General features: G+C 51.7%; 1 protein-coding gene across 2 annotated transcripts in view; it reads right to left on the bottom strand.

Annotated features, from left to right (window-relative positions):
• The window catches only part of LOC149360525 (uncharacterized), a 123,591-nt gene that overhangs the window by 73,540 nt on the left and 22,222 nt on the right, over positions 1-27,829 (bottom strand). The window contains exon 1 of one of the 2 annotated variants that reach the window (XM_089572373.1): positions 2,379-4,695. The exons of the other annotated variant lie outside the window; for it this stretch is intronic. Within the exon in view, the coding sequence (XP_089428499.1) occupies positions 2,379-2,396 (18 nt within the window). The 5' untranslated portion in view covers positions 2,397-4,695. Of the gene's footprint in view, positions 1-2,378; positions 4,696-27,829 lie in introns of those variants that run through there. 2 annotated transcript variants of the gene reach the window in all.

Below are 27,829 nucleotides of genomic sequence, written 5' to 3' on the forward strand. Positions count from 1 at the left end.
TGACTACCTATGTATGTTCGCTCACATGCGTCGTGATCTCGTACACCGCCGTTCTGACGTCATCCGAATCATCGTGCCAAGGACGGCGCGGGCGCCGGCTTTTGTGCGAATGGAACACACTGTATTGCTTTCGCATTGAAAGCGTGGATACGCGATCTACACGTCGTCGCCAAAAGACGAGCAGGTACACGCAACATGATATGGTTCACACTGTCAGCATATGCAACCAACCACAACTCCCCGACTGCGGGCATTCTATTCTCTCTATGTATAGCTTCCCTGTGGACGCATAGAACCCCCTGACACGTTTTCAGGTTCGGCGCAAAACCTAAAATAAACTCGGTTCTTCAGACAAAACTGAGCGAAAAACGGGAACGAAAAGCGACGATCACACTCCCATATTTGCCACCGGGGACAGCCTGTGTGAGAACCTAATGAGCGGAGGACGGTATGGCAGCTACTCAACCACTGTACTTACGAGTTGACCTACGAACAGTGGGCAGTGGCACAAACGAATAGACCACGATTGCCTGCGAAGGACATTAGCGGGGAACGGAAGATATGACAAGGATCGCTCGTTTGACTCGAGAGTTTCGTAACAGCCATCGAAGACACGCAATCATCTGTATTTGTGCCTACAACTCAAATGTAAACATTTACTCCGCTCTTTTTGTTTGTACCTTGTTTTCTGATATTTCCTGTGTATAACTGCTTGCTGCATTTATTTTGTAGATGTTTGTATCCGAATGAGCCGTAGTTACTCCCTTTTCATCTGCCACCCCCCATGATTTCATGTTAGCAAGTCCAAAGGGATTGGTCGACGACATAGGCTGGAGGGGCATTTGCCGCTTGGTTCTTGAATTGTACCCGACTAGACGGTGAATTACTACTTCAAGTTCGGCGAGCTCTTCGACCGCACAAACTTTTCCTAAGTCCCCCACCGGGACCCTACTGTGTGTGTTCCATGAAAAATGTGTTTCCGGTGGACAAATTTCAGCACCCTGCAACTTTCAGTTAAGCGAACCTGTACGGAAGCAGATTTCGGCCGGCATGCAGCAATTGTCGTCCGCGAAACTTCGGATACTGCTCATCTAGAAAATCTTCGAGATTCCATATCTGCATTGCTTTGGCGTGGCTCACTACAGCAGCATGAGCTCTAGGCAGCACTGAACATTAATCCCATAACATTAAGGTTATGGGAAGGTTATTCATATCCTATGTTTATTTCAACGTTTGAGTAACATTAAAAAAAAATGGGGCCGTTCAGAACGATGTATTCACGTTTTATCAAAACAAAAAAGTAACATCACCTAACATTTCGTTACTACCTAGGGCAGTAGCCGAATGTACTGTCAAGCGCGCTTGCCTCACTCCCCGGAAAACTGCTTTCGAAGATAACTGGCACAAAAGCAAAGCATTAATGCGCACACTGAACCTGACAGTTTCTGCCGCCCAGCAAGCATATGTGGGGAAAAAAGATGTACAAAAGCATGAATTCCACTCATTCACGAAGTGAGCAATTGTAAATATAAAAACCCAGCAGGAAATTACTGTTTTCATCAGAAGTGCGTAATTATATGCCAGGACTTCGCAGTGTTGAATAATAAATACGTTTAGGAACCCACTCAAACCAGTTCGGTTAACCCAAATGAGCGCAGCTCATTTCAATTCAGCGAATACTCCCTCGAGGTCCTCTGAAGTGGATTCAAGTGTCATTTTACTGCACAGAGATAAAATCCCGTAGTTGGAACAATCATGTGATTCCAGTTTTCAAGCTACGCAACTTGGAAAGCTCTTTCGTGAACATATCCTGTTCTAACGGCAAAGTCTGCGTCGTCTGGCATTCCGAAGCAAAGCTAGAAGCCTGCGGTCGTCTATGTTTCTTTTCTTTTTCATCCACCCCGCTGTTCCTCGCGCAGTTAGCTGAACAATTAAATATTTCCCTTCGCTAAGCATACAGCTGAGAATACGACCGAATTAGTCAAGAAGGGTCCAAACTTCTTGCAACAACAAAGTCCACATGTGAACCAGTCACGAAATGCTCATCTTGGGGGCAGGCAAAAACAAACAGTAAAGAACGAAACCGCTACGAAAAGGCGGAGACGCGCATATGGGAAAACGCTGTTTTGCGACAGGTTTGCCAAGCAGCATAAAGCAGTAGCGCAGCTGGTGAATAATGTCATATTACCTCAAATTCCCTAAATGGCATTTCCAAGCAGACTGTCCCGAGTGCAGGCAGCGACGTGAAAGTCACGCCAGCCTGCTCAAACCAGTCAACGTTAAGGCATTTTACAACCACAACTCGGTCACATATCGACAGCAAAAGCGGTTTCAACGAAGTTCCGTACGCGCGCAAACTGAGAGCGATCAATACTCACAACGCTGCGCGCAGTCATGAAGAGGGTCTTCGCCGAGGCAGCCAGCGTGGCGGTGTAAAAAATCCTCGCGCGTCGCCGAAAGCGCAACACTCCCTTCACCGGGACACACTCGGCCGAATTCCGACGGCCGGGTCAGCACAGGCTTGAGGAAACGGAACGGTGCGTCCGCTTGGTGCAGGCCGCCGCACACTGGGCGTCTCTCCACGACGGCATGGTGTCCCTCAAGACCAGCCTCTTCCGAACACGACACTGGGGAGGCAGCGAAGATCACTCGGCGTGGAGGGACACGATGACAGGCGCGACGACCAGTAGTGACGAGACGCGTACCTGACGTCTACGGCAAACAGACCATACTGCCCACCACACTCCTCAAAGAGCAATCAAGATGACACTAATGACGACGACGCATTCAGCCACTGCTTTCGGTAGGACACTGCAGACGACGACGAGACCAACCGCGACCAGCGGGGGACGCGCTGACGTCAGCGTCTCCGCGCACGTGACGTACGCTACTGCGCTCGTTCGTCAACAACAGCCGCGAAGACAGGCGTCCAGTCTCCCACGGTCCTCGCTATTCGTCGTCGTAACGGCAGCAATCCGTACGCAAGCGGCAAGACGTGGCTGGAGGACACGATTCCTCTCCGGGCGTAGCAGACGAACCAACGGCGAAGGTGCTTGGCGGCAGGCGCACAGACGAAGGATGCGAAAGTATCGGGTTAACACCAACTCGGTTAATCCAGCAGAGGATAGCGTTGCCAAAACAACGGGCCTCTCCTTCTCCTTTTGTCGCACTTATCGACAGCGGCTGCACACACCGCCTTTCCTGGCCACGGGTGGAATCGGGCCGTTCTCACGGGCGACCGGGCCACACTGAGCGCACAGCAGACGATGCCGGCGGAGCAGACGGCCAGACCGGCGAGCAGCCGCGGACAACATCCGGGAAGCAACGCGCGCGGAGCTGCTGTCACGCTCCCACAGGGCGAGGAGGAAGATAGAGGTAGAGGATAAAGATGAGGAGGAGGAGGAGGAAGAGCAGGAGAGGTGCTCCCCGGCCGCCGGACGGGTCGGCCACCGGGAGAGTCGGTAGCGAGGAGAGCGACCTGACGCGGCGCCGGGGAGCAGGTGTCCCGGCGGCGGTGCGCGCGCGGAAAAACGCGTGTTTGTCGCCCCTCGGACACAGAGCCGCGCGTACGGCCGTGCCAGCCGGATGCCCTTCCCTCCCTCCTCGCCCGCACAGCACGAAGACGCAGGCAAAGAAACAGGGGCGGCGGAGAGCCAGCAGGTGACGGATTCGAGAGCAGGGCCGCCTGACGCCAGCTGGAAGTCGCGGCCGCTCTTCCTAACCTGGAAACGATTCCCTCGCTTCACTCTTCTTCGGCACTCGATGGACGAAGAGGCCCAGATCGGAGAGAAAGAAAGAAAGAGAAAAGCGGCGGACTGGAGGAGGCAGCGCATGCGGTTGCGGAACAATGGACTCGCCGACAGACGGAGCAGAGCGGGTCATCGCTCGCGGAACAGCCGAGATATTTAATGCAAACAAGAAAGCAGGCTCGGGGGATCATCGTCTTCGCTGGGCGTCGGAACACAGAGCGACAGGCCGAGCGAGTGGGCCCGCCCCTTACGAATTTCTTCAAATCCCAAAAGAGGACGCGAGCAGGGTATCCGAGTGCGGGCTGAGATAAATGTAATTCGTAAACCGGTCACTGCTTCGTCGCTGCGAAGCCGATTCGTGCGCAAGGGAGAATCAACTGCGCTAAATGTCCCGATTCGATCGAACAGGCCGCCCCCGTAGACCCGACTCCACTTCCATAACAAATGCGCGCTGCAGCAAGCAAGGAAGAAATTTCTTCCCACTGCCTCCTCTAAAAATAAAAAGGAAAAAAAAAATGAGAGCACAGAGGCGAACTGCGGCCTTTGCAAAAAAACGCGCCATTCGTCTTGCAATAAAAAAGGCGGGAAAATGTCCTCATTTTTGCTATTCCTCCTCGCGCTCACTTTGAACATATTGTATCCAGATTTCGCAAAATTTTCTGGCCCTCCCCTATACCCTGCATTTGAGGAGTTCCAACGTTCAAGTCTCCCTTTCACACTGCAAACGTACGCCGACGTTAGTGAATAACAAAACAAAAGGGAAATTATGAGGGTCCTCGAAATTTGACTCGATCGATCGAAGCTTTTTATACAATACGCACTACAAGCACTATCCTATATGGGTATGGGTTTAAGAGAACGTCTTGCTGGGCTAGTTGGTAATTCATTGTAAAGGCGCGAAAAACCTCAGTCCCGTTCTCTTGTCTTGTGTGTGTGTGTGTGTGGTTTTTGGCACCTTTACTTTACAATGGGTATGGATGAGGGGCATTTAACATCCCGAAGCGACCTATATGGACTACGGACACCGTAGTTAACGGCTACGGATGAATTTAGACAAAGTGGCAGTTATTTAACGTGCGCTGACATCGCACAGTGTACGGGCGATGTCAGCGCACGTTAAGTAAGTCAGCGCACGTCACGGAGGCCCCGTATGGACAGTCGGATGTCCATACATCGTACAGTGCGCGTCAGAACATCCCCTATACAAGGAAACCGCAATGCCGGCGAAGCCGGCACAGATGCGGCAACGTACAGGTCAATTCTGCCGTGTGCAATTTTATCTCTCTTTGTCGCCCACGCACTGTAAAAAGCCTCGGAGCCGTCACTTCAGTGTGACACAGTCTGTCTGAAATGAGGCTCTCAGACAGCGCGCGTTCTGCGACAAAAGCGAGAACCGTTTATCGCCGCAAGCGCTATCTCAAGGAGGTGTGTCGCCGCAGTATCCACTTCTTCCAAAGTGGGCAACGCGTTTCGAAACCCCGCGATAGGGGGACAGTCCGGAATAGATCGCTTCGAGAGGCGTCTGCTCATGAAAAGTGGCGCCACGTCACACGAGAGCGTCAGTCGACGCGCATCTGGACAAAGCACAGCCGTGACAGGTCCGTTAAAAACGACGGAGAAATTACCGGGGGAATAAGAATGGGTCGGAGGGCACTGTAGGCCTCGAACAACGAGAGCTCTCTCAGGAGGAAAAGAAGCAGCAAAACTGCAAGGCTCTAGGAGGAAGTCTGGAGAGAGCGCAGGCGATCGAGCCATAGAAGAGAAAACAAGTCACTACAGGGCCCAAAACTGAAGAAGACTGGGGAGAAGGCATGCGATCCAGCCATACAACAGAAAAAAAAATGCGGGCTAATGGTGGCCGCCAGAAGGTCATCCGAGGACAAATGAGCGCTGTTCACCGGAAATCAAGACGAGCAATTGCTGGACACTCAATGGCTGGACATTCCATGCGTACGGATTAACTAAGATTGGTTTGGTTTATGAGGATTAACGTCCCAAAGCGACTCGGGTCATGAGAGACGCCGTACTGAAGGTATCCGGAAATTTAGACCACCCGAGGTTCTTTAACGTGCACTTACATCGCACAGTACACGGGCCTTTAGAATTTCGCCTCCATCGAAATTCGACCACCGCGGCCGGGAACGAACCCGCGCCTTTCGAGTCAGCAGCGAGCACCATAACCACTGTGTCACCGCGGCGGCTGAAAAAAAAAGTTTGAAAAACGCGACAACGTTAATGGATTGATGCTCATATATATGCATAATTGTTTATTCTCCACTTATATTCATATATCGCTGGGAGCCCTCATAACACTCCTGGCGCAGCGGTGCAGTGGTTAAGCGATGCGCCACCGCCCTGCGATGGCAGGTGCTCCCAGCGGCCGGGCTTGTGAAAGGCAGGTTGCTGTTCTCGACCAACCTCTCGCGACCAAATCATGCATTGAACTTCCACGATGAGCAGTTTGCTCACAGTCCTGCGGGCAGGCTGTGATGACGTCACAAGGTCACGTGACCGAGGTGACCCTACCTAGTACTGCCACCTAGGGGTAACAACGACGACGTCGGATTTTCTGCATACCGGGACTCCTTAACGTTGTCGCGTTAAAACAAAAAGCCCCCGCCTGATTGGCTGGACAGGTGACGCGCACGCCAACCAGCCGCTGTTACGCTATGGTTAGAACTCATAGACAGGGCTTTCCCTTTTTCCAGCACTGCTTCTCAACCGGCTGATGATAACGGTGAACGCTGAGAGCGATTTGCGAGACCAAGGATCCTTTCCCATTCCGATAACGCGGCCGAAACCTGACAGCCGCCACCGCGGTGACCACGTTGCACCTGCGGGCCTGTCGGATGGTTCCTGTTGCGGATCAGGTAGCATGGTCGGGCCGGAGAGGGAATGAGAGAGGTCGGAGACGAGGATGCGGGAAAGACAGGGAGAAAAACTTTATACAACTAAATTACATTATGTAAAAACAAAGCGTCTCACCATCGAGCGTCTCACCATCGAGCGTCTCACCATCGGGCGTCTCACCATCGGGCGTCTCACCATCGGGCGTCTCACCATCGAGCGTCTCGCCATCGGGCGTCTCACCATCGAGCCTCTCGTCATCAAGCTCCTTGTCGAGACTCATTGTTTGCACATAATGTAATTTAATTGTATAAAGTTTTTCTCCTTGTCTTTCCCGCGTCCTCGTCTCCGACCTCCCTCATTCCCTCTCCGGCCCGAGCATGCTACTTGATCCGCAACAGTACGGACGAGACCATCATGCACCAGACCACGACGCTTCCCGTCCACATATCAGGAACATGTAGCCCCTTTGCCAAAAGTAACCGAGCAACAGGTTCTCGCTTCTCAAACGTATAACGGAGCATGTACAGCAGCCCTAAAGACCGAGCGGCGCCATAGTGTAAGGACAAGGTCTCACCTTTCTTTACACGGAATCAGAGCTTAAGGGCTGCCATGAGTGCTTCGCTGCGCGGCTAAGAAACAAACCACCTGTGCCGGGTTACTTTTGGCAAAGACTGTACGTACGCTCGCACGCACATACGGGCTGACGGCACAAAGTTGCGCGGCCGCGCCGGCAGCTTCGTGAAAGAGAGCGGCGGCCGGTTCTTGGCGCGAGATTCGGCCAGGAGCGGAGAAGTTCCCGGAGCTTGCGGGTGAAGAGGATGAGGAGGGCATCCGCCTCTCTACCCATGAATGGAGCGGCCGCACGATCGCCCCCGGGGGGGAAGCGCATCTCCGTCTCTCTACCTCGCAGGAGGAGGCCGCCTCGTTAGCCGACGCATGCACGATGATTGCGAACCGGATCGCCGCCACGACAAAGGGCCAACGGAGCAAGGGTGCGCGGCGGGGTCGGCCGATGGTGAACCGCGATTCATTCTCTGCACCGCAGCGCTACAACAACAGAGGCTGCGAGAGCCAGCTGCCACGCAGCACACTCCTCTGCAGCCTGCTCGCCTTCCCTCTGCTCTCCCGTGCTCCGGCGAGCGTTGATAAAGCTTTCCTTGTTACCTGAACAGGGCGGTAATCAAAGGACGAAGTTATAGGCGCAAGACTTTAAGCCGATAGCCTTTAATGCCTCGTCGCTGTCGACAGAAGGTTGTCAGGAAAGGTGTCACGCTTTTTCTAGTCAGGCCAGAAAAAAAATCTTTGTGCACGATGGGATTCTAACCACCATCCTTGCGCTTCGCACCCGAGCGTGCTAATAAATGGCTACGCTACTTCCTGCCAACGCATGTGTAGTTCTCCTTGTCTAGGACGCTGGAGAGTGTTCGCAGAAAAGCGTCGAATCAGACGGATGCCTCCCGAACGCCCTCCAGTGTCTCCAGCAATTAAGATTCACAAACAATTGTGTACTTAATTAACATCTTAACCACACATCAGTGACACCAGCAGCAACGCCGCGCTAAAGGCTTTCTTCGCCTCGCCGCACTTTAGGTCAACAAAGTGCCCCCTGAATCTTTCGGTGCCTCTGCCTCGTTTAATGCAGTCAAACATTTCTCGAAGGAAAACCTAATTTCGCTTACTGCTGCGACAGGTCAGCGGAGCAATACAGGACGCCGCGGGCCCTGGCTCATTGTTACCGGGTTTTTTTTTTTTAGTGCTTTCCTAATACCGTTCGCCACTGGAGATAACAGCGAGTGCGCCGGTGAACTAGCGTGATCGGGTGCTCCCGCCACTTCCGGCTCGCGCATGCGCACATCGGGTATAGGCATAAAAGGGAGTGGCGATGCACACCAGCACCGACGACGCTCGACGAACCCAACCTTAGCGAGGCTGGCACATGGAAGTTCATCAGAGCGGAATGACTGCGCGATAGATCAATACAGCGCGGTATAGGTGTTTAGCACCAGTTAGCGACTTGGACTCACGGCCGCGAAATGCGAGGCAGCTATTCGTCGACCTGCCGGGCAAACGGTGGAGGTGCACCCCGATGGCAAGCGACGCCGCGAGGAACTCTTTCATTATGCCAGTAGCGAAACTCCCTACAGAACCCATGCACTGAAGTCCGGCTGATGGATCCACAATGGACATTAGATGACTATCGCGACACCTTTCGGTAGCAAAATAAACTGTGTACAAGGTACCAAATGCGAGATGGTTGTTAACCGCGCTAGCCAGTGGAAACGAGAAAATTGAAGCGATGGGGAGGGGCTTAGAGCAGACAGCTTCTAAATGCAGTTTATAGCTCAAATGCGCGCCTAGAGCCCTACCTCTTTTTTAACTATGCATAAGCATCGTGCCTGGCACACGCAACGTAAAACCACGATTTGTTGGTTGACCTTGTCACGACCCCTTTAATCACGAACGATGAAGGCAGTTTTTATTTGGCAATAGCTATGTTTCGAAGCGGAAGCAGCTGTTACGGTGGTACGCGGTGTTAAACGTCCAAAAGCGGCACTGGACTGTGAGGACCACTGTAGTGGAGGACTTCGGATTAACTTCGACCATCTGGGGTTCTTGAAAGGCACACTGAGAGCGACGCACTCCAATTGCTGATCTCATTAAAAGTTAATTCCCTGGCTATTCTGGGTGTGTTAAAGAAACACTCAGGAGAACTAGAAGCTGGTTTGCAATGATATATTACGGCATTCTAACCATGAAGGGACCACCATCGGCAACGGGGTTTTTATAAGCGAGAAAATATCAAAAACCGAAATACAGGTGTCGCGGTCACCATGAACATCAACGCAGTGAACGCTTATCGGCCTATGATGACGACACGTGTATACGTGTTTTTTTTTCGCGTTTTATACCTAATAAGAGCTCCGTTTTCGGTGAAAACAGCCTCTTTGCGGTTAAAATGGCCAAAGCGATTGATACAGGCGGACCTCAATTACTCCTCAGTACGCGGGCGCTTTTGCACCCCGCTTCCATCGAAAAGCGGCCACTGCGGCCGGGACACGGCAAGTTTTATAACTTATATTCATATAGATCCGACAGTGTCCTTATGAAAATGGTCTATAGACAGTCCATAGACTTCTTATAGACCTTATTGCCTTCCTATAGATATCTCTCTTTGTCTATTCATAGTCTATCGACTGTCTATAGACAAAGGTCTACTAAAGGTGCATGGCCATAAATCTATAGATCGTCTATAGACTGTCTATAGCATTTGAGTTGCCTGCAGACTGTTCTTTAGGACTTGTCTATAGACAGTCTACACACTGTCTAAAAATTTTTTGTAAGGGTGGGGCTCCAAGGAGCGCATCGATGCGCTGCCGCACTTCCCGTCTCTCCACGGCGACCGCCGGGCGACGCGAGCAACGCTGCCACCTGTACCTCAAAACGGGCGCTATGTGCACGTGAGAAGAGTGATGCCCACAGCTGGCTTCCTTCCAGGAGATTCCCGCGACATAATGTACGACACCCCGTCAAGAACGGGTGAAGGTTGCGCGCCAAGGGGGAGTGGCCGCGATCGTGTCGAGAAGCAGCGAGGAGGCGGCGTCCGTCAAGGGATGCATTGCGCACCTCTCCGATCGGAGAAGACGGCGACGACACGCGCGCGACAAACATGCTTCGCGTCAAGCACACCGCGACTTCCGCGCCGCGCGTCCGTTAGCTGTACACTGGTGCATCGATCGTCCACATCATCGCGGAGTTTTCGAATTCGCCAAATAAGCCTGCACGGAAAAAAATTTAACCCATGTGAGCAGCCCCGTAAAATACTTCCGCACAGGAATGAAGTTCAACGCATGTGATGCAGCCCACTAAGATACATCCGCACAGGATTAAAGTTCAACGCATGTGATGCAGCCCACTAAGATACGTCCGCAGGGGAAAAAAGTTCAACGCATGTGATGCAGCCCACTAAGATACATCCGCACAGGAATAAAGTTCAACGCATGTGATGCAGCCCACTAAGATACGTCCGCAGGGGAAAAAAGTTCAACGCATGTGATGCAGCCCACTAAGATACATCAGCACAGGAATAAAGTTCAACGCATGTGATGCAGCCCACTAAGATACATCCGCAGGGGAAAAAAGTTCAACGCATGTGATGCAGCCCACTAAGATACGTCCGCAGGGGAAAAAAGTTCAACGCATGTGATGCAGCCCACTAAGATATCCGCACAGGAATAAAGTTCAACGCATGTGATGCAGCCCACTAAGATACGTCCGCAGGGGAAAAAAGTTCAACGCATGTGATGCAGCCCACTAAGATACATCCGCACAGGAATAAAGTTCAACGCATGTGATGCAGCCCACTAAGATACATCCGCAGGGGAAAAAAGTTCAACGCATGGGATGCAGCCCATTAAGATACGTCCGCAGGGGAAAAAAGTTCAACGCATGTGATGCAGCCCACTAAGATACATCCGCAGGGGAAAAAAGTTCAACGCATGGGATGCAGCCCATTAGGATACGTCCGCACGGGAAAGTTTCAACACATGTGATGCAGCCCACTAAGATACATCAGCAGGGGAAAAAAGTTCAACGCATGTGATGCAGCCCATTAAGATACGTCCGCACGGGAAAGTTTCAACACATGTGATGCAGCCCACTAAGATACATCCGCAGGGGAAAAAAGTTCAACGCATGGAATGCAGCCCATTAAGATACGTCCGCACGGGAAAGTTTCAACACATGTGATGCAGCCCACTAAGATACATCCGCAGGGGAAAAATGTTCAACGCATGGGATGCAGCCCATTAAGATACGTCCGCACGGGAAAGTTTCAACACATGTGATGCAGCCCACTAAGATACATCCGCAGGGGAAAAAAGTTCAACGAATGGGATGCAGCCCATTAAGATACGTCCGCACGGGAAAGTTTCAACACATGTGATGCAGCCCACTAAGATACATCCGCAGGGGAAAAATGTTCAACGCATGGGATGCAGCCCATTAAGATACGTCCGCACGGGAAAGTTTCAACACATGTGATGCAGCCCACTAAGATACATCCGCAGGGGAAAAAAGTTCAACGCATGGGATGCAGCCCATTAAGATACGTCCGCACGGGAAAGTTTCAACACATGTGATGCAGCCCACTAAGATACATCCGCAGGGGAAAAAAGTTCAACGCATGGGATGCAGCCCATTAAGATACGTCCGCACGGGAAAGTTTCAACACATGTGATGCAGCCCACTAAGATACATCCGCAGGGGAAAAATGTTCAACGCATGGGATGCAGCCCATTAAGATACGTCCGCACGGGAAAGTTTCAACACATGTGATGCAGCCCACTAAGATACATCCGCAGGGGAAAAATGTTCAACGCATGGGATGCAGCCCATTAAGATACGTCCGCACGGGAAAGTTTCAACACATGTGATGCAGCCCACTAAGATACATCCGCAGGGGAAAAAAGTTCAACGCATGGGATGCAGCCCATTAAGATACGTCCGCACGGGAAAGTTTCAACACGTGATGCAGCCCACTAAGATACATCCGCAGGGGAAAAATGTTCAACGCATGGGATGCAGCCCATTAAGATACGTCCGCACGGGAAAGTTTCAACACATGTGATGCAGCCCACTAAGATACATCCGCAGGGGAAAAATGTTCAACGCATGGGATGCAGCCCATTAAGATACGTCCGCACGGGAAAGTTTCAACACATGTGATGCAGCCCACTAAGATACATCCGCAGGGGAAAAAAGTTCAACGCATGGGATGCAGCCCATTAAGATACCTCCGCACGGGAAAGTTTCAACACATGTGATGCAGCCCACTAAGATACATCCGCAGGGGAAAAATGTTGAACGCATGTGATGCAGCCCATTAAGATACATCCGCACATGAAAATAGTAAAACGCATGTGAGGAGTGCATTAATATACGTCCACACGGAGAAAAAGTTCAACGCATGTGATGCAGCCCATTAAGCAATACCTGTTACATTAAATTGGCAGGGCACACCAAAGTGTTTTGTGCGGCCATCTTCTGCTCCTGTCCGTACCTCTTTCTGAGAGCTATTTCATATTAATGAGCGCCCATTCAACTCAAAGCAGCCCGCACAAAAGATGTGACAGGCTGCTGAATGCAGCCGGATACAACTCAAGGACGAAGCGGTAAATGCCCACCTGGACGCCCTTCGTACAATGGCGCCGGGCGATTTTCGTGGTTAACAACCTTGCGCTGGCTAGCGTGACATATCGGGTAACTGGCATGCGCAAGAGGATTAACAGCGGATTAACCGGGTGAAATGTCATGACAATCGGTCGAAGCCATTGGCTGGAGGGCTTCCTTTGAGGGACATTTGTTGCTTTGATGAGTAGTACAGCACCATATTATTATCACTCCTAATTACCCCATAGCATTCACCCCAGCGTGGCCATACGGTTACAAAGAAAACTTACACGGCGTTCTGAGAGTCTTCGTTGACCAAGAAGAAATCTCTCGACTAGCATGTCTGCTTCTCGAGACTTACCGCACACCGCGCAGGACTCACCGTCTTGAGCGTATATCTTTTTCATAACCGCGCGTCCTTAACAGCCCATATGTAGGTTCAAGCAATAGGGTTTGTCTGCCCGCCGAATCAAACACAAACGTGGCCAATTCGCAAGGTCTTATCGAGATTAGGTCTTGCAGGAGTCCAGTACACGCTTTTGGTTGCACATAACGAGGCGGATTCGGGGACAGGTTTGTTCGAATACCGAAAGTTTGCGCGTGACGACAGGTGCACCACGACAGTGAACCATAAATAGCTTCCAGAGTGCAAGTCGGAGCAGATGGCGATAAGCGCATGAGATAAGCCCGCGGACTTTCAACGTGGACGCAGTTTTCCGACGTGGCGGTCGCCATGACGCCGGAGCAAGGCATCAATATCTCGATGCTAGATTTCACTACGAGAATGCTACAACCGAGGCTGAACTGGTCCCCGAACGCCGGCATAAAGGTAGAAATATCTGGCATTATAACAAAGTCACATGGGCATTACGAAGTTCACTTTCCTTGAAAGAATGACACTTTCACTGCGCGCTGTCACACGCAAAAAAAAATTCAGAGGGGCACTTTGTTGACCTAAAGCGCGGTGTTGCTGCTTGTGTCACTGATGTGTGATTAAGATGCTAATTAAGTACACAATTGCTTGTGAATCTTAAATGCTGGAGACAGTGGAATGCGTTTGGGAGGCATCCGTCTGATTCGAATCCTTTCTGCAAACACTCTCCAGCGTCCTAGACAAGGAGAACTGCATGTGCGTTGACAGGAAGTAGCGTAGCCATTGCACGCTCGGCTGCGGAAAGGAAGGATGGTGGTTGGAATCCCTTTGTACAAAGATTTTTTTTCCTGGTCTGACTAGAAAAAGCGTGACACCTCTGCTGACAACCTTCTCTCGACAACGATGAGGCATTAATGGCTTTCACCTTGAAATAAGTGCCATTTGGAAATGATTGCAGTGCAGATGAATGTTGCAGCACCTTGTGGAAAATTTGTTTTCGCGTAAATACCTACAAAATACAATTTTATCGCAGATGTGATTAGTGCGAGTTGATTTGAGTTTTATTTCCACATCTACACAAATGTTAACTGCTAAAAACATCACGATCCGAGACAAGTAATACACACGGCCATACACACGGGCGTTTCGAATGCCTTCCAACCGAATGTCATTCGACTCGACTGTCGCCTTGTGCTGCTAGGAGAATTTTTGGCAGCATTCGGCTGACATACATTCCAGCTAACGGAGCTCCGGGAAGACATTCGAGATTTTGGGCTGCCTCCGAAACTCGAACACAGCCCGCACCACCCGCAGCACTGACCAACAGCCGTCGCCATCATTTCGCCCCGTCTACACCAACGCCGCAGTGCTTCGGTTCTATGGATGTTTATTTCGTATGTGTTGCTCCCTTTTTACTGCTTCTTTTCTTTTTCAGCAAATATTTTGTGTGCATGCTAAATGAGTGCTTGAAGATCCCAGTACACCACTGAATTTTTACCACATAAGCGCGAAATTTCCCCAAGAATGCACCGATGAGGACGACTGCACTCCAGTACTCTTGCTTACATCGCTGTGTACAAACTGCTCCGCTGTTGCTCGTTTTGCAACAGCAGTTTGCACTGCGCGCCTGGGAAACTCTTGGTAGCCGGGTTGCTGGCATCGCGTAGGACCGGCGCTTCTCGCTAATCATCCCTGCTTTCTCCGATGCGAAGAATACTTCATTTTGAATCTGTTTACCTAAAAGCATAATCGGTGACCGTTCGCATTCACCGAAACGGCCTTATTTGCTATCGAAAAGCGACGGCGACGACTGCTGCTGGCTGCCTGCAAAGCATTGAGCGGCAGTCTGGGTCCCACCGGCGCTTCCCGTTCACTGCATGCGCGTCTTGTAATGTAAGCAACAGTCGATTTCAGGTCACTTTTGTCAAAGCTACACGCGTTGTCCATTTTCGTTCCCTAAAACTTGCAAATTCACTCGCCACAATTTCTGAAATTGCATACATGAACCCTGCGGTCTCATTAGTCCTACCGCGGAAGGGGGGTCGTCGTAACTCGCAGAGCGAGAGTAGCTGTTCAAGTGCGCGCATTAGTTTTAGTTGCTGATGATTTAAAAAGAAATGACCATTAAAAGGCGCAATAAAGAAATTAAGATGCAGATTTTAACACCGTTTAATTCTCAAAACAATAAACATTTTTTTTTAATGTCGAGCACTGCTGTTCAGAACACACACTCGCCTTGCCGGACCAAGTGGAGTGAGTTCGCCAAACTCACTACGGGGTAAGTGCGTTCTGCAGGGAGCGTCACTAAAGCTCATCGTGCGACACTACGCGAATGACACTTTAGGAGAATGGCACTTTAGGCGAATGCCACTTGTTGAAAGTGACACTGAATGCGCCCGTGTGACAGGGGTATTAGTGTCGGATATGAATGCTTCACACGTTCGGCTAACAACACATTTCTGCGGTGTTCGTGCATACCTCCGTCGAAATTTTGCCGTACTACACGGTACAGCACAGCAAAGGCTAGAGACACATGACAGCCATAGTTTTAAGGCGAAAGCCTTTAATGCCTCATACTGCCGTGACCAGGGAATGCTAACAAGTGTGTCCGCGTTTCGGCGTCACTACTTAAAAAATAAACTGCGTCGAGGCTGGGGATCGAACCAGGACCTCAGGCATTTGAAGTGGAGACGCTACCACTCCGCCACGAAGGCTCCGAGTTTGAGCATGAATAAAGGCGTATCTAGTGAATGCATGGGTTTCATGAATAGAAGGAATAAAAAATGAAAAGAAAAGAAACAAAAAATTAAAAACGAAGAAAGATTGAAAATAAAAGAACAAGAAAATAAAAACTAAAACAAAGAAATAGAAGAATGAAAATAAAAGAACAAGAAAATAAAAACCAAAATATAAAATATAAAAAAACAGTGCGGCAGGAAACGCTTTCGCCTTGCAGCAAAGTGCCCCCTGAATTTTTTTTTTCTTCGTTTCTTTCGACGTCAGGAAGAGAGGCTTCAGAAAGACGGGGAATCTGATCGCATAAAAACATGAGCCCAAAACAACCCCATTCACACTCCTGTAAAGAAATTGCAACTCGACGCATTCACCTTCACTTCTTTACAGTGCGTGTCGAGCAATGTCCCTTAATCTGTACCGAAAGCTATACACTTCTGCCGCACACGGTTGCCAGCGCGGCTCAGAGCGCCACGAACTAGGTCACCCTCGCCGCGACGCACGCACGCACGACAGACGGCACGTGGAGTTCCCTTCCCCCCAGCTGACGCGGATCAAGGACGGATAATCCGACACCGGGAATTACTGCAATCCCATCGGGGCTCATCCGGATCAGCGCGCCGGTCGCTCTCGCTCCGCTGTTGCCGCATTTACCGGCCCGTAATGAGCAGGGCGTCTAGCTAAAGGTCGCACAACACCGCCAGCCGAACAGAGCACGGGGACGATGACGAATAAAAGCGAAAACAAAACGAAAGCATCCCGCGTGAGCTGGCGTCTTAGACTCCTTAGAACACTCAGGACACTTATCTAAAGCAGCCATATTACATTTCGGAGAGACTAGACAACATGAAAAAGATTAAGAGTTGTCAATGCCGCATTAATGTATTTAGGTATTCGCTTTTCCCCAACACAATTCTGGACTGGAATAAGCTTCCGAATGGTCTGGTTTGTGCACGTGATTTCCAAAGTGCTATTGAAATGATAATCTGATGTATTTCTTCCAGTTCTCGTGCGTTTACCAGCGCTGTGCCGATGTGTTATCACTCATACTACTTGTGAACTCATTTAGCCTTCTTTTAGTATGTTGTGTTATCCTTGCTGACATGTTTCCCATTATGTTCTTTGCATGTGTTATTTGTATGTAGTAATATTCTCCCTACAATAATGCCTCATGGGCACTGTAGGCACTTGCAATAAATAAATAAAGAAACCTGCTACCGCAGTTGTAATTGCCGTACCCACTTACAAAAATTTCTTTAGACAGTCTGTAGACTGTCCATAGACTTCCGTCTATAAAGTCTATAGACTGTCTACAGGCAAATCCTAGAGAACAGTCTACAGGCAATACAAATCCTTTAGACGGTCTATAGAGAATATATAGATTTATGGCCATACACTTTTTATAGACTTTAGTCTACAGAACGTCTACAAACTACGGATAGGTAAGAGAATATCTATAGGAAGTCAAGAGAGTCTATAAGAAGTCTACAGACTGTCTCTATAGGCCATTTTTATAAGGGCCGCGGCCGAGAGCCAGCCAACAACACACAATGACGTTCCGTGCAATGTGGTAAAATGACAGCACCACGGAGTTGCCGCATGCAAACAGGAGCGCCTCACAAGGACTTTAACCTCGCGACTTGGTCGAGGCGGGTCGACCAAGTGGGATACAGACAGTGTAAACGATGCATGGTTCGTTTACACTGCCTACCAATGCGTATCTCGATCGAGAAAGATGCAAAATATGCTATAGAGCAATATATCTTGGGAAAAGTTTGGAACAGCCGAGACAACAATCGGCAAACGAATGCCGCGCCGTGGTCATTCTTGGCGGACGCCAGCAGAAGGTACACAGTTCTAATGGGTGACTCTCGACAATTCTGCCCGTATACGCCACCGACACGGGTATCTACGACTCGGCTTACCTGCATAGATAACGCCCTACAAAGACACTGCTGTTATTATCATTACTATAACAGAACTCAGTCCTCTTTTATTGCATGTAACTTCGCCTTTCTAATATGCATGTATATCGCTCTTACTTAACTTCTGCTTCCTTCCAACAGTTTTTCGTGTTTTCTAATTTCTTCAAAGTGTATGCACTGATATTTTTGCTTTAAATCTGTGTTTTGGCGCCTGATGTTTCTCTTTTATCCCATCTGTTGATCGTATTTTTGCTGTACGAATACACCTGCTCACTCAAAAGTGGCTTTTATGTCTTCATTCCTTAGTCATGTTCTTCACGTGGTGTATACCTTTAAATACCGCTTTTTAGGGCTCGCATTCTGTACAAAATCCCTTTGTTACTGACATTCTCTGTTGGTATCACTTTCTCTATTGGGTGTTATGTTTCTATATAAACCGTATCTGTGTGTGTGTGTTTTTTTTTTTTTTTACTTTGCCGTTCGTGCTACAGTACCAAGACCGTATGGTTGTTCCTGCGCAAGTTAAGTAAAGACAGACTGATGATTTATTTATTTTTATGACCACCAGGTAAACAAGGAAGTTTTCGATTAAGACACTCCGCGACTTCAGCTTGCTCCGGAGGGCCCAGCGAAGGTCGGACGCTGTAATATCCACAGCAAGCAGCGACCGATAAAAGCCCCGCGCGGTTTACATGCACTCACGCCAGAGAGAACTGAGGCGGTGAAAAATATGCGGCGTGTGCATCCGCTTGCACGCAGAGAAGAGCTACGCCCGCCGATAAGAAGAACCTCGCATACATACGTTCCTCTTACTCCAACCCTGAGATACGCGCTCACGCCGAGGTCTCTTATCGCTCAAAGGCTTTAATTTTCGCGTACTCGAGTCCATCCACCCTGCAGCAATCGATGCTCTTTCTATCTTCTTTCTTTTTTCCAGGGAAAAAAAAAGTTAGCCCCGCTATACTGGGGTTTCTATCGTGCGCTAACAATTTTTTCCCCCGCTGAATCCGTAAGGAGGCTATTCGCGTTTTCGCTCAAGAAGACACGTCCTCAGCGATGTCCACTACCACAACACCTCCTAGAAGCAGTCTAGGAGGTGCTGCTGGCTGGCTGTGCAATGCAGTGTCCGGCCGGTAGGCAAACTGCCGCTGTGCACAACATCCGCCTGCCAGGGGGAACGGGCATACCACACACACGGTCTGGCGAGGCCAGCTCCGTGACGCGGGATCTCGCGGACGCACCGAAAAGAAAGAAAGAAAGAAAGAAAGAAAGAAAGAAAGAAAGAAAGAAAGAAAGAAAGAAAGAAAGAAAGAAAGAAAGAAAGAAAGAAAGAAAGAAAGAAAGAAAGAAAGAAAGAAAGAAAGAAAGAAAGAAAGAAAGAAAGAAAGAAAGAAAGAAAGAAAGAAAGAAAGAAGCCGAGAAGGAATCGCCGAGACGGCAGCAGCAGAGCCAGGTGGTCAGTACAGGCGCACGCGGATCTTGATCCCTCTCCCCTCCTCCTCCGCCGGTGCTGCCCGCCGGTGCTGCCCGCGCGTGCGTCAGTATGCCGTACGTATACTGCACGCACCTGCCTCTCCGAGAAGGGCAGAAAGAAGCAGGGATTGCGCAACGGCACTGCGGCTTTTCCGCGTCCACGCCGGACAGGGCGCAGCGGACCATAGCTGCACGGATTGCGCCACCCGAGCGGCGCGCAACACGCGCGGTCACCTTCTCCGGAGTCCGGGCATCTGTCAGAGGGGAATTAACTTCGAGACCGTTCGCTCCAACTCACTGGATGCAAGTGACTGCGTAGCGGTGGTCAGTGTCCACTCTACATACAGACTCAAGTGGATCGCGTCACCACGTAAGACACATTGCCCGGTGCGCCCCTGCCATATACCCTATATCACTGATCATCATCATCATCATCATCATCAGCCTGAATACACCCACTGCAGGGCAAAGGCCTCTCCTATGTCTCTCCAGCTAACCCTGTCCTTTGCCAGTTGCGGCCACTGTACCCGCGCAAACTTCTTAATCTAATCCGCCCACCTAACTCTATGCCGTCCCCTGCTACGTTTGCTTTCTCTTGGAATCCACTCCGTTACCCTATATCACTGAGGGTGCCCGAATTCCCACCTAGGCCACGCGTTCACTGCGCAGACGCCGACACCATTCTGAGCCAAATACTCAAATGGTGCCCCGCCTCAGTGTTATTCCAGGAGGCAGCAGTTTCGTCTTAGTGGGCCAAGATGCAGTCCAATCAAGCTGCCAGACACCGAAGACTCATTTCAGGCAGGAATTCAGAAGCTTCCGTCTCCGCATCAGAGGTGAACATAATGTTTCTCCCACAGAGCCTTGTCTACGAGAGCGCCTGCACGGAAGGCCCACCCGTCTGCCTGGGGTCGCCAGGTGGCTCCTACATGTTCCCTACGCAAGACAAACTGTCCGCAGTATCCGCATCTGCCTGACAGGGATAACACATTCGATGGCTGGCACAGAAGTTAACGTCAAGACGTACTATGCAGCTCATCCCAGACAAATCGGCTCATACACAATCACGAAAACACAATCACGCATTTAGGCTGTCACCTAGCGTGCGTGACAGAGATTAGTGGGGTAGAAAAAATAAATAGAAAATAGAAATGAAACAAAGTGCATGACAGCGAGAAGAGTCGCAGCCTGCTCCGAAAATCACCGTGAGGCGTGGAGTTCGAATCAAGGGCTTGGATGCCGCACCGATACGACGCGGAAAACGCGCGGGTCGCCCAAAAGGACGCGCACGTTCCAAATAACGGACAGACCGCCTCCTTGAGCGACACTTCGCATGCTGTCAGTACACGAGACCAGCAGGGTGTCCGCATGCGCGCTGGGGACAGTGGGGAGAGAGGCAGACACCCAACCTCGTTACCACGGCAAGCCCCTCGGGGTCGCCTGAAAAACGCACGACGTGACGGGCGTGCAGTATCCGGAGATCCATATCGCAGCTACACGCTATAGTCGTACCAGTGGGGAAGAGCACTGCAGGGGAGGAAAGTGCGACGGACGGAGGCGAGTGTTTCAGGACTGCAGGCCCTAGGGCAATTTCGCCAACTGGGCTAGTTGGTAAAGGTTCATGGTGACACACAGCGCAAAAAGACGAGGAACCAGAGAAATAAAGCCACAGGACAGGCGTTGACTCGCAACTAAAACTTTCTTATATGAAGGAAACAAGCCGTTTTTTGTGTGTTTTGTGGTGTATCTTTCTGCTTGTTTAATTCATATAAGAAGGTTTTACCAAATAAAGCCTTTAGTTGCGAGTCAACGCCTGTCCCGTGGCTTCTTCACTCCGGTTCCTCGTCTTTTTCCGCTGTGTGTCACCATGATTCATCATTAGGTCCTTTCAGAATAACAGAGGAGGGGGGGGGGGGGGGGGGGGGTTACGGGAAAAGCGGGGCGCCATTGCGCATGTGCAGAACAATACCCCCCCCCCCCCCCTCCCCCCCACCCTTGTATTCTAAACGTCTCTATTTACTGAGTTATACCGGCGGTCCCTGGGGAAGACCCTTCACTGTAGCGACTGCGTGACAACGAGCGGTGAAGGAGCGACGCGTGGAAAGCCGCGCTACAAAGTGTCCAAGCGCACTCCCTTGCCTTGCCTTCTCTGGAGCCCCCGATAGCGGCAGCAGCAGCCGCGGTGACAGCGTCAGCGATCGAGGGAGCGCATCGGAACCGCGAGGGATGCCGGATGCGATGGGCGCGCATCGGCACACGCCCATATCTTCTCAAGAAGAGGGCGCGGGGGGGGAAACGCGCGCCGCGCATTCTTCTTCCCTCGAGTGGGGGCAACCTGCGGCGGCCACCATTGGAGCGCGGACCCGTGGCGTGTTCCGGTGGCGCGATCCGAGGAGGCGACACGGGGCGGGCGAAGGGGGCGTATCGGCCCGGAGAGGAGGCTATCGCCGATGATAACTGTGCCGCGCGCGCGCTGCCAACGGGGGAATACCCCCGCGTCGGACACACGCTCAGCGCGACGACGGGCTGTTGTACTACACCGGCGACGACAGCGCGGAACGAGTCGGTGAGCGTCGCCGCTGCTGCGTTCGGCCACTCCTTCGCCGCCGATCACGGAGGGCAGCGCCCGAAGGTGCGCCGACCTACCAGCAGCAGCGCCGACCGGCAGCCAGCAGCGCGGGGACACGGAACAAAGGAGATTAGAGCCCTACCTAACTGGCAATAAGGGAAATGGAGGGGATCTTCAGTTTTACTGGATCAGCAGCAGTAGTGTCATTGCGCGAAATTCCGGCGGGCGTGTGACAGCAAGGGAATAAAGCCGCCTGCCCACTCTCGCCTTGCACCCACTGTAGAATAACGAGCTCACCACTCACCCACGCACCAAGCTGCACCGATTCCAGCGCTCCAAAAGCCTCCACCCACACCGGAACAAATGCTTCACTCCACCCATTACACCCTCTAGAGAGCGCCCACCCGTTTCTACCTTCGCAGAAGCATAACTAAAGAGTGACGGCGAAATCAAATTCAAAGACGCGTAGGGAAGGCAACCAATGTAAAGCGAAAGGCAGAAAAGCCGCGCTATCGCAGCTTCGCGGCATGAAGCTCGTATGACGGTCAACTTTTTTAGACGCAACTGGGAACCGGGGACGAGCGCAATGCGCAGGCCCCGTTTCCACAGGCCGAGGCATGGGGCGGCTCGTGCACTGCTACAAAGCAGAAATGCAGAACTCTTGCACTGCCTTATACTCGGTGCATCGTGAATGGGAGGAAGCTGCTAGGGCCCGGAACAAGTGTGAGAAGCCGACAAGGTCTCCACAGGTTTGAGGACGCACTTGGCCGTTGGCTACGGCCAGTGACCCGGTGTCGCATAGAATTGCTGATACGCTGTACAGGCGCGGATATATGAGTACACGAACAACACTGGGCTGTTGTAACGCGTTCAAGTACACAACTGTTCGTGAATCTTGAATGCTGGAGACACTGGAGGGCGTTTGGGAGGCATCCGTCTGACTCGACGCCTTTCTGCAAACACTCTCCAGCGTCCTAGACAAGCAGAACTACACATCCGTTGGCAGGAAGTAGCGTAGCCATTAGCACACTCGGCTGCGGAACGGAAGGATGGTGGTTAGAATCCCATCGTGCAGAAAATTTTTTTCTGGTCTGAGTAGGAAAAGCGTGACACCTCTGCTGACAAACTTTTGTCGACAACCTTCTGTCGACAATGATGAGGAATTGAAGGCTTTCGCCTTAAAAAGGTAAGCCGATACACCACGTCAGTGGCTGCTGCTTGCGGAGCACAACGAATAATCGGGGACGGTTTACCGCGCTTGGGATCCTCTGCAGAGCAGCGTCGTTGCTGACGCATACCTTCTTCGCGCACGCAGACTTTCCGCCTACTCCCAGTGTGAAGCGGCATCATTAGTCCCACCGCATCAGAGAAAAAAAAGTGCATTCACTCCTGGGTCCAGCAAGAATTCATGACGAAGACAGATGCGACGCTCTCCCCACTTCAGAGACATCCGCCCAGATGGGAGTGTACGGCTAGTCGCTCACCGGATGCCTGTAAAGGAGTTTCAGATACTCCGTTAAACGGAGTACGTGATTTACTCTTTTGTAAGGAGGTATATTTTTGAAGCCTAAAGAAGTAAACAATTCACCGCTTGGAGGCAGAGTATGCAAGTATATGTGCTCCTTTCCCATGGCATATAAACTGTTTTACGGGAGATGATCAGCCCTTTAAGAAGCGGAAGTTTTGAATTGCAACATATATTGCGGACATATCAAGAGACGCTCTCGGATACAGTCATCGCGGTGAATGCGAAAACACACGCAGGAAACTGCCTCACGCAGACGCACTGCGACTGCCGACACGATGGCTCCTTTCGCTCACAACGAAGTAGGCGCCACCAGTAAAAACCGAGATCCATCCGGCGAGAATGTCCGGTTGCCACTCCGACCGAACAGCAGGTGGGCGGTTTTTTCCTCTTTTCCGAGGATTTCGGAGAGACTCGTTCTCGAGAAGCGATCGAAGTCGTGCGCGCACACGCGGCGAAGGCGGTCGCGGAGGCGGCACCGAACAAATTTCGCCGCCACAGAATTTTCACTTTGTGACGACAGCGGCAAAGTGCAGACCGGCTCGGTCCAGAGGGGGGCCGAAGGGAAGACCAGAGAGCGAGAGACCGGTGAGGCTGCACCGCTGCCCACTGCACGAAACTCTACAGACAGATACAAGCACACGCACACACGGATACGGCACGCACTCTGTTGGGGGTGGGGGCCACAAGGCAGAGCGGAACTGCACGGGCACGACTTCACCGAGGGTGGGGGAGGAGGGGGTAGAGGAGAGTAACGAGGTGGGGGAAGAAGACGGGATGCCCTCACGACCATCGAAACAGGGGTATCAAGGTACACACACGAACGGGAAGTCAGCGAACGGTTCCCGGCGTATACAATGACCGGCGCGCTCTGCAGAGCACGGTACTAAACCATCTCAGGGCGCGCTGCGCGAAAGTCGTCCGGCCAGGTTCCAGCATGCACTGCAGCGCAAGAGGCCGCCGGGTGAAGAGAGGGGGGGGGGGAGGGGGGGGGGGGGGGAGAGAAGACGAGCGACGAAGAAACCGCTCATGTCTACCGCACGCGCGCACAACACACACGGATCGGCCGGCGGAGGCCGATCCGCGGGCGTGCTTTAAAAACAACGCCGAGATCGAGGCACGGAGGCTGCTTGCTATAGAGAACAGGGGGGGGGGGGGTAGTAAAAACAGCGGCGGCCAGCAGAAACTCCGCTGCGCGGGAACCAGGGAGGGGTGTATCTATGCCCCACCATGCACAAGCGGTGAAGGAGCAGCGAACCCGTCTCCCGCTCACGATTCCTCGCGATCACGCCTGCGGAGGAAAGCAGGAGTATCCCCCCCCCCCCCCCCCCCCCCCCATCACGAAGGGGGGAAGAAAGAACAAGAGCGGAGAATAGGGGGGGGGGGGAGGGGGGGAGGTCACAGAAAACAAATTCGCCCGCAATTACTATCTCCCCCTCCGCCCCCTTTCCTCCGAGGAAGAAAGGGGCCGTCCGTTTCTCCTCCATTTTCGCGGGGGCCCCATAATGGCGCGCTCCGCGAGCGATGTAGCAGTCAAGAACAACAACAAAAAAAAATTAAAACGAGAATCCGCTCCGGAGCGGACCAAGAGAAGCAAGAAGAAAGAGAAGAGAGGGTTCCGAAGAGGAAGGAACCCGGATTTCGGCCGCACCTTGGCCGGTGCGGCCTGTTGAGCGCACGACGAAGCCCGCAGCGGCGGCAGCACCTCGGTCGCCCAAAGCCGGCGCGCACGCTCGGCCGCCGTGCGGCACCGTGAACGACGGCGGGTCAGGTTCACGATCACGACCGGGAGCTCCGGCGGCGCGGCCCGGACGTAACCGTCACGCCGCCATCATCGCCGTCGTCGTGTCGGCGGAGCTGTGTGCAGCGATTGACTTTCATCGAGTCCATCGGGACCTCGCACATCCTGTTGGGCTCTCAGAGAGCACACGTGACCGCCGGGCGCGAGCGCTAAAAGAGAGCCGGGGAAGGAGCCTTATGCGCCGTACTGCAGTTGTGCAGTTCCGTTAGCGCCGAGTAATGAGGCGCGCACAATTAGGGAGAGGGTGTTAGCGGAAAAAACGCCCCGTCTTTGCCCGAGCGCCACATGAGTGGAAAAAGTTGTAGACCGGATACAAAAGTCACACTCGGCGGAACAGCGGCGAATTTCCCTGCCGGCATCCTTTGGCGCGTCCGCAAGTACTCCGCACACTGTTCAACAACGGCAGGCGTCCACACGAGTCAGGACACCGGAGGTTTCTCGAACGCACAGACCTGATTCGAAGGCTACTGAGCATACAAAAGAATAGCATCTCTAATTTTTACCAGTACTCATCAGTCGTTTGATCAACACGGTGACCGCTCAAGCTGCTTCTTGGAGTGGCATATAGCTGCCAGCTTCTTCCCTCCTCAACGGAAGGACAAACGATCGCTGGCTAGGTCCACTACTGTTCGACGCACGTGACAGTCACAAAGATCAATGCTAGATAATCGCAGCCAGCACTAACCAGGGGGTCGTGTTCTATAACTTGTCCATTTTCTGCTGTCCATTCGTCCATATTCGGTCCTCTTGTCAGTGGTCACTCAGATATACCCGCGTCCTTCAAGCGTATGGGCCAGGCACAAATCTGGCAAGATTGCTGCAGGCAGAAATCTTGCGCTCCTGTCTGCAAAGCCGCTAGCATGGGAATTCAGATGGTGCAAAAATGATCACAAATACAGACTTAGCAATAACAGATTCTCTGGCTCCTTCTGGTTACGTTCACGTCTGTCCGACAGCAAAATGCGCATTATTGGCCGAGAAGATTTGATTCGAAAATCTTCCCACCAGTAGATTCAAACTTGTGACGTCCTTATCGAAAAGGGCTCGTCGACACCGTTTTGAAGTCAATGACGGCGCAGTGTGGCCTCTGAGATCCGCGATGCAAAATCGGCGCCGACGCGAGCATTTTACTAGCGAGATCGGCCTGTGGTGGCGACACCGTATTTCGTTTCTCCGTCTTTTCTAGTTTACAAAAGCTCTGTTTTCCGTGAGAGTGGTCGCTTTATGATTGGCAATACGCGGTAGCCTATCGATTCTGGCGAACATCTATTTACCCTCGGCGTAGATAACCTGGGCCAGGTTGCGCTCACAACATGAAAATTTGGCAGTGATTAAGCTGACAGTCATCCAACATCGTCAGCCTAACTACGCCCCCTGCAGGGCAAAGGCCTCTCCCGTACGTCCCCAATCAAGCCTGTCCAGTGCGAGCTGCGGCCCATCCAACTTTCTGCCGCCCCCTGCTACGCTTGCCTTAATTTCTTGGAATCCAGTAAGGTTGCGTGACGATTTCAGTTCCCTGCGAGTAAAATAGATTTTCTTGCAAAGCCAGGAGAGTTCGCCAACACACACACACACACACACACACACACACACACACACACACACACACACACACACACACACACACACACACACACACACACACACACACACACACACACTGGTGCGAAGAGACAACCAAGTACATTAGAAACGAAAAGGAACAGCACTTGAAACATTCGAGTTACACTCTATTATGATCCAAGTACAAGGAGCACTGAGTTCACATCTACGAACAAAGTTTATTATCATATTTCAACATATAGAACTTGAGAACGTATTAGACGGGGATCGTTTAAGCTACCCGACGAAAAAAAAATTGGCAGCGGTTTAGCTCTGGTTAAACGTGCAGGAATCCGAAAGCAACTAGGAGAGAGAGAGGGGCGATGGAGAGCGCGCGGCAGCGGCGGCGGCCCCGGCACGCTAGCTATGCGCCGCCACTGCGCATGCGCAACTGGCGATCGCGGCGGCGGCAACTCTGAGTCACCCGCGCAGCGACGGCGGCGGCGCGCCAGCTGCGCGCCGCGTGACGTCACTGCTCCTCGCGCATGCGCAGTATGGCCTTTCGTGAGCTCCGCGAAGTGGCTCGGCGACTCGCGTAGTGTTGCTTTCGCAACAAAAAACGGCGTACTTCTCGCCAACACCTCAGGAGTCCGCCGGCTCAGCGGAGACGAGCGTTAACGTTCGTACTGCAGAGTCCTTCTTTGACTATCCTAAACGTACAACTGCCCATGTTGCAAAATAAAGCACTCTCACCGCTCGAAAAACTTGGAAGTTAGAGAAACGTTACGACCCTCGTGCCATGATTAGGACGTACCAGCCAGTGGTGCTCCAAACGTGAACATGGCAGAGACTGAAATGTAGCAAGAAGCCGACAATAGCTGATCACTGCACGGTCGACAGGTGGCTCTGCGATCTCCTCACCATCGCCATCATGCTAAAGCCCCTATTTGTGAATCGAATGTGCTTTCCAATTCTTTCTTGCCGAAGACCAGCACTCAGTGGAGCCACCTTCCACCCCATATCGCCTGCACTGAAGACGCGTCATCCTTGAAGGCACTCATTACCAAGTATATTACGGAACAAGCATCTGCATCATGATTTTTGCTTTTTCCTTGTACTTG

Source organism: Amblyomma mixtum, chromosome 2 (assembly GCF_055824585.1).
Source record: "Amblyomma mixtum isolate Tamu chromosome 2, ASM5582458v1, whole genome shotgun sequence".
Lineage (NCBI taxonomy): Eukaryota > Metazoa > Arthropoda > Arachnida > Ixodida > Ixodidae > Amblyomma > Amblyomma mixtum.